Source organism: Parasteatoda tepidariorum, chromosome X2 (genome assembly GCF_043381705.1).
Source record: "Parasteatoda tepidariorum isolate YZ-2023 chromosome X2, CAS_Ptep_4.0, whole genome shotgun sequence".
Lineage (NCBI taxonomy): Eukaryota > Metazoa > Arthropoda > Arachnida > Araneae > Theridiidae > Parasteatoda > Parasteatoda tepidariorum.
The window spans coordinates 28,247,608-28,260,994 of record NC_092215.1 but is presented as its reverse complement, the minus strand read 5'-3'; the positions used below and the strand labels follow the sequence as shown (position 1 = coordinate 28,260,994).

The window sequence follows — 13,387 nt, the reverse complement described above, 5'->3', positions numbered from 1 at the left end:
ATTAATCATAATTATGCTGTTTTTTTCTATTAGGAATATGTCATTACCGTACAGTACGATAATTTATTCAGAATTTCTTTCTCCTCATAAGAAATCGAAAAAAAAAGTAAAATTTTTAATAGAATTGCTCCCTCTCCGAGAAAAATAAAAATAAATAAAAAATGGAAAGGAAAAAAAGCAGAATTGAAAAAAAAAAATATTAACCGCAAAAAGTCTCATACACGAAAAGGTAAAGCTGGTATTTCTGTACAAAACAAAGTACCTCAAATTATACTACTTTTGATTATAAGTAATTTCGGAATTAGTGATTTCATTATAATAGTTCCGTAAATTTTTCTCATTTCGAAAATTATATTTAACAGTTTTTCTTACGAAAGATATGAATATAAAATTATATTAAGGAAGTCATTTAAAAGAAGAAAAAAAAAAGCTTTTTTTTTTCTAGAGGGCAGTAGCGTTTCAAATACAGAAAGTAAACTTTTGGCTTCATGTAAACTTCTGATGAAGCAGTTTTTATCACAATATCGATATCTATTCCATTTATCAGTGTTTGATAAGACAGCACATCTGCTTCTATTATGATTGCTCTTAAGTGTAAGATGCAACACTTTTAGAATATTTTTAATGCTAACAATGGGTGAACTAACAAGAACACATTTTAAACAAGATTAGTTGCTACTTGCATCGCTACAAAAGTTAAGTAATGCTTCTACTTGTTCAGCTACGAAAGTTAAGTAATACTTTTGAATTACTATGCAATCCGAAACATTTCATGCTTTAATAAGTAATTAAATCACTCTATATTTTAAAAATAATTAGGTTTATCGCAAATGATAAATGTCATCGAATTATTTATTTTGCTATTAAAATTCGAAAAGGTTAAACAAAGTATTTAAATTTAAACCCTTTTCAAGTATGGAAGTACAATTTATGTATAACTGTGTCTTATTTTCTTTTTAAATCTGTATTATTGAATGGCCTACGACACTGTGATTTGTCATACTTTTTACAAAGGTCGTAATTTTGTATCAAACTGTTTCTTAGCATTGTTTCCAAACAGTTACGGTTTTACAGATTTCCAGAACTTCAATTAAATAACAGCACAATACATACATATTAAAAAACCTATTATTTATAAATGAAAATCATGGTGTTTGTCACCAAGAACACTTCTCCTGATCGATTTGATGTGGCTTGTCATTATATTGCACCCAGTTCTTCAATTTTAAAGGTTAAATTTAACATAATCGTCCCTAAGGAGAAGACACAATAAATTAATAAATTGAATTTTTAGATAGTCAATAAATTGAATTTTTAGCTTTTTTTTTTTTTTTTTTTTTTGTTGCTGGAATATAATTTCTGAGAAATGGATTGTAAAGTTATCAAGCTTTAAAAACTAATTTTACAAATTTCTTACAAGATAATATGAATTCAGAGTTTTAGACAACAGATTTAAACAATTCTTTCATCTTCATCGATAAATAAAATAAGAACGAACTAACCATATAATTTCGTTTGGCTCTACTGCTGTAAGATATTTTGCAATCCACTAATTTTTATATCTTATATCTGTCGTTGAACAGCCGACCCAATTTTGGGTTTACGACTACTAATGTACAACTGCGCAGCCTTGTACTTTTGAACCAATCCAGAAGACAAGGAAACTCCTGGATCAGTACCCCCAGAGGGTTTGTTATGGGAACATGGAGGACTTTGCGACTAAACAGATTTAACGTGCATCAGTCACCCTTTACTACACGGAGAGTCTTCAGCCGGCTCGGATTGAAGCCACGAATTTTTGGGCATGGGCCTAGTGCCCTACCAACCGGGCTATCCCGGCCGTTGTCATCCATTAATTACCTTGATCTGTCTAATTTTATTTAAAAGTAATGTTTAAAAGTGATAAAAATAAAGCAAAACGATTCGGTGAACGGCCTAGGTTTGGAATTGTGTTTAAAATTTCAATTTTTAACATTTAAATTTCAATTATGTGTAATATTACGAGGCTCCTTTTTGAAAATAAATTATTTTTTAACAATAGTTTCTTTAAAAAAAATTGTGTTTAATTGTGCTGAGTTCGCTTTCATTTTAATGTAAGAGAATTATGACCTATAAGTGTTAAAAACTAAACAAATATTTAACTGATTCCATACATAAGAGAACAAAACGATAACAAATCGCAACGCACGTTAATAACAACATTTGTAACAAACCCATGTTTTACAATATTGAATTATATATACTGAATATACTCAATGTACTGAATTACTTTAAAAAAATTATGCTAAACAAAGTATTTTAGAACAAGCATTACTTTCAACTTCGACTGAAAATTGAACTAAAAACTAAACACTACTATTTCCTATCTTTAAGTCCTTTTTAGCGTGTTTAATTAAATTTCAATATTTCTCATTTTATATATTACTTCTTGTTTCCTTATTTCTTATTTTGATATTTCTTTTCATTGATTATATAATCTTTTCAAAATATACATGCAGTTACTTTACTAAATTGTATAGACCTAGTAGCTCGTTTATTTTATTTTTATTGTGTGTATTTTTATTGAATTTTTTTTACTTAAAAAATTATTAATATACATGCAGAATGTTTTTATTAATATTTTCAATTTTACTGAGTTCCTAAAATTCTGAAATTCATTCTTAATTTTATAAATATGTTCTCCAGAAACTGTTTTGCTTTTATGTTTTATGAGATAGAGTTGTTATATAGTTTCCTCTGATATCAGACAAGGACAATTTTTAATGATCCTGTCATCCCAGTTATAGTTCTAAAACCGTCTCTATGTGATGTTTTTTTTACCTAATATTAGCATCATTTGCTTTTAATGTTTTGAACTTAAAGACAGACAAGTCATTATAACTTCAAAATAACTGTGAAACTGTAAATGATATCTATACGATTGTTAATACTAAAAGATTCCTGAAACGTTTGTTTCAGTCAATTACAAAAGTAAGTTTAACGGTGAAACTATAGACGATTTTTTCAGTCAATTAAAGTAATTGTCCCTGTAAGAATATGAGAAAGCTGATAGAAACGATAAAATTACCTTTATTTGTGCAGTTATTAACTTGAGATTGTCCCACAGAGATTTGTGAGCAACCTGGTGCATTCTTACCAATTTAGCTCCTGCTGTATTTTCCCCAGTTTCTAAGAATTAAGTTTTATAGTACATTCAAAATTACGAAAATATATTTAAGTTGTTATATTTATCATTTTAGGAACTGAAAATGGAAAAGATCATTCCTAGATCGTAAAATAGCCGAAGGTTCTTGTTTATAGTACCTTCAAAATGGCTGGCATGGCGAGCTTTATCTGGTTTACAATAGTCATTGTAGGTATGAACTTAACATCATTCACAATTAACTAAATGAGTAACATTTATCTATTATATAAATAAGCATTTATATATATATATATATATATATAAATGCTTATTTATATAATAGATAAATGTTACTCATTTAGTTAATTGTGAATGATGTTAAGTTCATACCTACAATGACTATTGTAAACCAGATAAAGCTCGCCATGCCAGCCATTTTGAAGGTACTATAAACAAGAACCTTCGGCTATTTTACGATCTAGGAATGATCTTTTCCATTTTCAGTTCCTAAAATGATAAATATAACAACTTAAATATATTTTCGTAATTTTGAATGTACTATAAAACTTAATTCTTAGAAACTGGGGAAAATACAGCAGGAGCTAAATTGGTAAGAATGCACCAGGTTGCTCACAAATCTCTGTGGGACAATCTCAAGTTAATAACTGCACAAATAAAGGTAATTTTATCGTTTCTATCAGCTTTCTCATATTCTTACAGGGACAATTACTTTAATTGACTGAAAAAATCGTCTATAGTTTCACCGTTAAACTTACTTTTGTAATTGACTGAAACAAACGTTTCAGGAATCTTTTAGTATTAACAATCGTATAGATATCATTTACAGTTTCACAGTTATTTTGAAGTTGTAATGACTTGTCTGTTTTTAAGTTCAAAACATTAAAAGCAAATGATGCTAATATTAGGTAAAAAAACATCACATAGAGACGGTTTTAGAACTATAACTGGGATGACAGGATCATTAAAAATTGTCCTTGTCTGATATCAGAGGAAACTATATAACAACTCTATCTCATAAAACATAAAAGCAAAACAGTTTCTGGAGAACATATTTATAAAATTAAGAATGAATTTCAGAATTTTAGGAACTCAGTAAAATTGAAAATATTAATAAAAACATTCTGCATGTATATTAATCATTTTTTAAGTAAAAAAAATTCAATAAAAATGCACACAATAAAAATAAAATAAACGAGCTACTAGGTCTATACAATTTAGTAAAGTAACTACATGTATATTTTGAAAAGATTATATAATCAATGAAAAGAAATATCAAAATAAGAAATAAGGAAATAAGAAATAATATATAAAATGAGAAATATTGAAATTTAATTAATCACGCTAAAAAGGACTTAAAGATAGGAAATAGTAGTGTTTAGTTTTTAGTTCAATTTTCAGTCGAAGTTGTAAATAATGCTTGTTCTAAAATACTTTGTTTAGCATAATTTTTTAAAAGTAATTCAGTACATTGAATATATTCAGTATATATAATTCAATATTGTAAAACATGGGTTTGTTACAAATGTNTATATATATATTAATAATAATAATAATAATTTGAAATTAATTGAGCTGTTGTAACTTTTCTTTTTTAAACTAGTAATCATCCAGTTTTTTTTCTTTATGAATGTACTTCGATATAATTATAATCAATATTAATATAAACACATCGATATTCTAGGTATTTTGGTGTCTTCTCTGGCCATGATATCTATGGGTAAGTTTTTAATTATACGGATGAGTTTATTGATGTTTAGTTACAATAAATTGATACAGTTGATGATAATATTGATGACGATAATGTATTGATGTACAGTTTAGCTTTATGACTCAAAATAAATGAAGATCGAAGGGAAAAAAGGTGTTATGTTCATTTTTCATAATAATGAAGATTAGATATAGCCATTTGTTGGATTTTGAGGATTACTAAGTTTTGACAAATCAATAAGGGGAAAAATCGGTTTTTCCCGAGAGTTATTGTACAGTAAGATGATCCATACTGTGGAAAAACCCTTCCTATCAGCTCGCAAAATTGTTTTTTCACCGAATCACACACACACTCACAGTTTTGTGGACTTAGATCGCATTCTCCCTTTGTCTTTAAATATATTTGTATCTTTTATATCTTTCTGAAAAGTGTAATCTTTCTGAAAAGTGTAATTAATATGAAAAGTATTTCTGATGAGAATGTGTTTAACTTTAAAGCTTTTAATTTGAATTTTGTAATAATTGATCTTGATTTTCCATTCCTAGAAAACTTTTTCTCCTAGATTTAATAATGTAGTTTATCAAAATGTATACTTTTTTTTGACAAATTTGGCAAAAATACACATTGGGTAAAATAAAAAAGAAAACACTTTTAACTTTGGACCAATGATCCGACTTTAACGTACTATGATACTTAATCGATTGAGTGCCTAACCGTAAATATACTAATTAATTAGTGCAGTAAGTATTTAAAGTGACGAGAGCGTGCAATAGTTTTAAAATTACGAAGCAGAAAATATTTAAAGCTACAAAATCAGACACTAAAACGTATTCTCTCTGCAAAAACATACCTTTTCCTGACGGATTTGTATTTTTGACATTCGAAACATGAGAGGTTGCTGCAATCTGCAAAATATGGTGCCAGCAGTTTGGTCAGAAGAACAGTTGAAGTTTGAATTTGTTATCGTTAGTTTAATTTTTCGCATATTTAGCCATTTCAAAAGGGTTGAATTTTTAAATTTTTATTTCTCAAAAACTATTAGACCGATTTCTTTCAAATTTTGGATTTTGTCATGTAAAATTATGTAGATAAAAATAGGGCAAAATTTGTATTGCTTATAATTCTAACTTTTTCTTACCGCTAGTACATTAAATAAAATTTAAAAAGAAAATAGTTCTTAAAAATTTTATTTTTGCATGAAATTACCTTAGGATTAACGAGTTTTACAAGTGTGTGCCAATTTCCTTTTATTCACTTGAATGTTTTCAGTGATATCTGAGAATAATATCTATGATATCTATTCCGTGATATCTATGATATTAATATTAAGGGGCTCAAAGAACGCTCTCCTTCCTAAATTTAATATTTATGATATCTATTCCGTGACATCTATGAAATTAATATTAAGGGGCTCAAAGAACGCTCGCCTTCCTAAATTTAATACCTATGATATCTATTCCGTGATATCTATGAAATTAATATTAAGGGGCTCAAAGAGCGCTCTCCGTCCTAAATTTAATATCTATGATATCTATTCCGTGATATCCATGAAATTAACATTAAGGGACTCAAAGAACGCTCTCCTTCCTAAATTTAATATCTATGATATCTATTCCGTGCTATCTATGAAATTAATATTAAGGGGCTCAAAGAATGCTCTCCTTCCTAAATTATTGCGACAGCATTTTTAAAATTACGGCTACTCTCTCATATTTCAAAGGTCAAGAATCTTAAAAGAAGAAATAAAGGTAGGAAAATAAGATATATTAATTGATAGAAAGTACGTTTTAGCGTCAGATTTTGTAACGTTAAATATGGTCTGGACTAATTTATTCAAATCTAATCATTAGATCAAAACTTACTAAGATGTTCTCTTATTTACAATGTACGCTGATGAAAGTGTTTTGAGAACACCATACGCATTCTTCTTTAACGTTGAATGATACACTGTTCTCATTTGTTTATAAATATTTTATTTTAATATAACTGATCTTCAGTATTTTATAACTGTAATTTGTGCAAGATTTTCTTTCCTTGGGTGATTTTTTATTACGTCAATTATTTTTCCTATAGGCGCTGCATGCTGGGACTACTGTGATACAGTGCCAATTATAGCTCAATATCTGGTGATAACAGGATCAATGTTTTTTTGTCTGTTGATCTTGCTGTTACTTTTAACATTTTGCATATGCACTTCCTCAGGAGATCCAAAAATCACAGGATCGTTAAGAATAGTCGTTGGTGTCTGTGTCGTTGTCATGTATCTTCTTGTCATTGCAGGTAATTTAAGTATCATTTATGTCCTCCATATAGGTCATATACATTTATATGTTTCATATGTTTTTGTGGAGGCTTATAGTTATCATGATTTTTGTTTTTGTTTAATAAATTGCTAAAGGTTATTCACTGTAGTGTAATTAAAGTATCATTAAGCTAGTATGCTGTCGATACAGGTCATAAGCCTTCTTATGTTTCACATGTTTTTGAGGAGATTAAAATAGTTATCATGATTTTTTATTTTCCCCTGTTTAATAAACTACTGGAAGTTATTCCTCTGTAAGTATGGAAAGGTTATTCCTCTCTAAAGGTGTAATTGCTTCAATCAATTCGTGATTGCTATGTATCTTCTTATCATTCCAGGTAATATAAGCATCATTAAGCTTGTATGCTGTCATACGGGTCACACGCTTTTTTATGTTTCATATGATTTTCAGGAGGCTTAATTAGTTATCATAATTTTTGAATACGCTGTTTAATAAACTACTAATAGTTACTCCTCTGTAAAGGTGTAGATGCCTCTATTCATTCGTGGTTGCCATGTATCTTCTTATCATTTCAGTCAATTAAAGTATCATTAAGCTTGCACGCACTCCATACAGACTCTATGCTTTTCAATGTTTTGTGTGTTTTTGTGGAGACTTAATAGTTACCATGATTTTTGATTTGTTCTGTTTAATAAATTGCTGAAAGTTACATCTGTAAATTTAGAAAGGTTATTCCTCTGTAAAGGTGTAATTGCTTCTATTCATTCGTGTTTGCTATGTATCTTCTTGTCATTCCAGGCAATATAAGTATCATTAAGCTTGTATGCTGTCCATACGGGTCACGCGCTTTTTTATGATTCGTATACTTTTCAGAAGGCTTAATTAGTTATCATGATTTTTGATTTGCCCTTTTTAATAAACTACTAATGGTTACTCCTCTGTAAAAGTGTAGATGCTTCTATTCATTTTTGGTTGCCATGTATATTTTTGCCATTGCAGAAAATTAAGTATGCACTCCATACAGGTCATATGCTTTTCAATGTTTTGTGTGGATTTAGTAGTTACCATGATATTTGATTTGTCCTGTTTAATAAACTGCTAAAGTTATTCCTCTGTAAATGCGGAAAGGATATTCCTCTGTAAAGGTGTAATTGCTTCTATTCATTCGTGGTAGCTATGTATCTTCTTGTCATTCCAGGTAATCTAAGTATCATTAAACTTGCATGCTGTCCATGCAGGGCACACGCTTTTCTATATTTCATATGTTTTTGAGGAGACTTAATATTTAACATGATTTTTGATTTGTCCTATTTAATAAACTGCTAATGATTATTCCTCTGTAAAGGTATAAATGCTTTTATTCAAACGAAAATTTTGCTACATAAAATCTTTATTAGACCCGCATTCACATATTGCTTAGAAATCTGAATGATGACGAAATCGCAGAAAATTGACTAGCTAATCTTGAGAAAAAGGTTTTGATAAAGATACTTTGCGCTATGAATATCAATAGTACATGAAAGCACAGACACAATAAAGAGATGTACTAACTATACAGAGAAGCAGATATTACCAGCTTTAATAAGTTAAACCACATTAAATTTGATTGACAAATTTGCAGAATGGGACAATCTTCTTTCGCATACAGGGTCTTGAATTTCAAACCAATTAGAACCGAATTATAGATAGGTCCAAATTAAGATGGGTTGAATATATTGATTTATTTTTGAATTACTGAAAGTGGCCAACTGGAATTCTAGAATACCCTAGTGAAGGAAAAATAATGGAAGAAGGTTCTGAAGAAGGCTTTGCCCCTCAAAGAGCTTTCAGGTCCATAAATAAGAAATGCCAAATAACAAAATCACACTATATATAATTCTGAAAAATAAAGGGCTCTATCGTTTAAAAATGCTTATTTAACAGAGTGTATACTAATGGGCGGTATTTTTTAGTTTTTACATCGGACTAATCGAACCCTTTTACGACCATTGTGTTCAATTCAATTTCTCAGAATTAAAATATAGTTCATATTTTTGTGTAAATTTCATTTCACTGTTACAGTGTCAAAAAATAAACTAATAGCTCTAGAGTACTATTATTAATAAGTTAATGTATGAGGTATTTCTAATTATCCCTTTTGAATTTTATCCTCAAACAAACTGGTTTTACTGTTTTTTAAACCTTCTTCAATGTGATCGATGTAGATTATGAATTGAAAGATTTTGATAATAGTTTTCTTTCAATTATAATAATGGTAATGAGTACGTAGCACTCTACAAATTCTTTCAACGTAGGTATTAGTTTTCATTGTCTAAAAATTATAGAATTAAAATTCATTGTCTAAAATTCATTGTCTAAAAATTGCTATTGTAATTTTTCTTATTTTAGGTACAACGGTGCTTTTTGTACAGTCAGAAGAAGACAAAGTTTGCAATAGGACTAGTACACACAACGAACACTTTTTTGAAGAACAATTCAATAAAACAGCCCCACGTACAGCAGATCCATTTTGTACTAGTACATTGCCAAAATTCAGTTACGGTGTCTTAGTTGTCTTTCATGTCTTGATATTTTTCTCATTAATGTTAAACTTTTGTGATAATTCCAAATGAAACAAATCACTTAAGAACTAATTATAAATGCTTGCAGGGATTCAGTTTGCTGATATTTTGCACTCGTACAATCTTTGTATATCAAAGTAAAAATTTGACTCATTATTTTCAGTATTTATTAATTTTATATCTATTACTTGAATTTCACATTTAAAGTTCATATTCTTTATTTCCCACCTGTGTGTAAAGACGTTTGCACGAAATATATAATTCAATTTCAAAGTATTATGTTTTTTGAATGCACTGTTTTACAATGTTTTTATATTGTTTTTCAAATGTGTCATCATATTAAAAACTGTGTTCGAAACCTCTTTAAAATGTCATTTTTAATATGTGCATAAAAAATAGAAATAAAACATTATTATGACTCTCATCACCTTGTTTAATTTGATATTTCCTTTTATTTGTACACACTCTGTAAAAAATGGTTACTCAAATATCACGAAATTTTCTTCTTTTTTGACGAAACCGCTTTCTGGTATATGCTCCAAGCAAACAATTCGTCAAAGGGATGAAATAGCTATCGTCATTTCTTCACGGAAACTAATTTCGTCAAAATTAAAAAATATTTCGTCATTCTTTTTTTTTTTTTAAAAAAAGAAACCCTGTAGTACCCAATATATCTAACTTTCCCAATAATCACATTAACGTCACCACACAAAGACAGATAGATCAGAGAGATAAATTATACCCATCGGTGATATCTGATTGCGCTAATGGTTTTCTGAAATATGGTGGACTGCGCTGCTAACATCTTATCCCCCTTTATTAAAGGTTGGTGGTCTGCGCTTAAGGCAACCCTTATGACCCTACTTCATTCATGCAGTAAAACAATTTCTGATAAAAGCATCGTCTCGCCAATATCGTTCGCCAGAAGCTAGTGTGCTGAGGGTGGAGGGGGATTTGTCAATAAGTTTTCCTCCATCTTTTAATAATTTTTATTTAAAAGGAATTTTTTTATATGTTTGTAAATTTTAATACTTGTGTAATTTTAAAATACAAACTGTATTTAAGCAAAGAAAAAAAAAATTGTAGTTCATTTTAAGGTGACACATGGCTTTCAAAGTTTCGAAAATCGGTCAAAATTTTAATTAGACCTATGCACTTGTTTCAAGAATATTGGTTAAAAAGTTAAAAAATATATACATTTGTTGCTCACTTGTCGTCTTAAGTTGGTTAAAAAATGAAAGTTCAGGGTGCAGTATCAAGTTTTAATTAAGTTTAAAAAACCTTACTTTAATATTTAATAATTTGAATTTATTTAATATATTTAATAATTTAAAAAGATTTTTTACATGCAATTTTTGAATATATTTAATAATTCGAATTTTAAACCAGTTTTAACTAATCTATCTTAACACCAAACTTCTGCATATTATTTTTAAATAAATATTTGAACATAAAATGACTCTGACCAGAAGCCATGGTTGGCAATCATTATTTTTTTTACTCCGAAATCGCACATATTTGATTTAAAATGGATTTTTTTTCATTCGAATAAAATTAACTGGATTTTTTAAAATTTACCATCCAAAGCATCTGATACAATATTTTAATAATACTATTGTTTAAAAATAGAAGTAAAATAACTAATATTTCTTACTAAAAATGGATAAAATTATTATTACATTATTACATACTAATCACTGCGTTAAGAAAAAAGAAAATCATAGTTATATTTCTCAGATTCAACTTGGTGATACTTGCTGAAATTGTCAACTAGACGTCAAATGAATAGTAAATTAGTTTAGGTAAGAAAACATTACTGAACAAAAAAATTACGCCATTCTGGTTTGAGGAAGTCTTGATACACTCTAACTCTATATTCAATAAGATATAAAAGCTTTGCATTTTAATTAGCAAAAAACTAAATGGATGTAATTGAACTATGCTTTTTGAAAATTATTTTAAACATATTAAAAGGAAAATTACTATTTAAAGGTTTCATATCACTCTTATTTAAGTGTAGTCTATTTTGAAACATAATAATTACATGATTACCCTTTTGATATTTCTTAGTAAAAAATTTTTTCAATTAAAATCAAATTTCCTAGTAAAAAATATTTTAAATTATATATCTTTTCAATTAATATTTTTTAATAATTTTGTTGAAATTACTGATTTATTTTTTAAAAAAAAATCACTATTTACATCAATGCATTTTATAATGAAAGGGATAACATAGTGATTTCAATGCATATGCATTTTATTATTCCGTAGTAAAAAAATAAATTCCTTAATAAACATACATTATCAATTAAATCAGACTTTTTAAAAATTCACACATTTAAGAATGTATTTATTAATTATACTGCATGAAAATATGTAAAACTTAAATTAATAATTTTTTAAAAAATTAATTCGTAATTAATGTCATAAAAATTATGTTTTTTTAAGTTAATGCTTTTTTTAAATTAATCTGATTTAAATTAGATTAGTTAGATCTGATCTGATTATTTAATTAGATAGATTTAATTAGATCTGATCTGATTAATCTAATTCATGACTAAAATGAAGTGATTTATGTCAACCCTGACAGAAGCAATCAGAAACTTAAAAATCTAGTATATTTTTTTAAAAATTTAATTTATGTGTTTTTAAGGAAAAACCTTAAAATAAAGTTGAATTATTTCGTACAATTTTTCTCATTCGAAATGATTTTTAACAAATTCTTTCTGCTCTGCTTACAGTAACATCGTAGTAAGAATTTGATTTTCAATATATATATATTGAGAATCATATTCATTTTATCTACTAAATTGATAATTGAGTCAATCAACAGATTAATATAAGCTTTACTCTATAGTTATGTGCAAAACAAATATGATCTTATATTGAGTTTTGCTGTCAATTCAAAATTTTTAAAAAAAGAAGAAAATATTGGAAACAATTTTTTAACACAATTCAATTATTTTTCTTTAATCGCTTAATTAAAATCCTAATATATCTTATAAAATAAAATAGTTTCAAAAAACAACAACTTTTCTAAAGTTTTGTTAGGAAAAGCAAAACTTAAAATACTGAGTGTAACTTTTTAACTGATGAGTGTCGAGTCGACATAGTCTCAGTTAATTTTCCAAGTACATGTTTTTTCTTTTTTTTTAATATAATTTTTATCATAAAAGGCGTTGCAAGAATTTCTTATAAATTATTTTTTAAAAAAATAAAAGAATAAAAGTTGGTAACTTAATTGATATTTTTATATTATTCGACTTTTTATCTTTATTTTTAGAGTTATTAAGAAAATCTTGCAACAAATTTTAAGACAAAATTTAATAAAATGTCATAATATCAGAAAAATTAACTGAAAATATATTAACTCTATTTTCCCTAGTTACCCTCAATATTCTAATTTTTACTTCATCGAATAAAACTATAAAAGAGCTGTTTTGTAAAATTTTTAAAAATTATTTCATTTTTACTCTGAAGATATCTCGTGATTGTAAAGCTGTTTCTTAATTTTAAATACAAAACACTGAGTACTATATTTAAACAAAATAATGCGTTTAAATGTGTCCTAATCAAATTTTTTATTCACAATAAATCGAAAGTTGAAAAGGGACTAACACAAAGTTCTCAAATGCATAAGTTCACCCGTTCTATAATTACATTTGTAAATTAACTTACCCATAAAGATAATAAAATTTTAATGATAAAT

At 27.4% G+C, this 13,387-nt stretch overlaps 1 protein-coding gene across 8 annotated transcripts; it reads left to right on the top strand.

The window, feature by feature from the left end:
• Positions 1–537: 537 nt before the first annotated feature.
• On the top strand, positions 538–10,102 carry LOC107443345 (uncharacterized). 8 transcript variants are annotated; one of them, XM_016057186.4, is made up of 5 exons: positions 538–734; positions 3,240–3,352; positions 4,827–4,862; positions 6,927–7,133; positions 9,506–10,102. In XM_016057186.4, the coding sequence occupies exons 3-5, from the start codon at positions 4,850–4,852 to the stop codon at positions 9,727–9,729; spliced, it is 444 nt and encodes a 147-aa protein (XP_015912672.1). In that variant the 5' UTR covers positions 538–734; positions 3,240–3,352; positions 4,827–4,849; the 3' UTR covers positions 9,730–10,102. The 8 variants fall into 8 exon arrangements, with proteins under 8 accessions (XP_015912672.1, XP_015912671.1, XP_015912665.1 ...); XM_016057185.4 differs by having other exon boundaries at positions 538–878; XM_016057179.4 differs by having other exon boundaries at positions 539–734; positions 3,240–3,356.
• Positions 10,103–13,387: the final 3,285 nt, after the last annotated feature.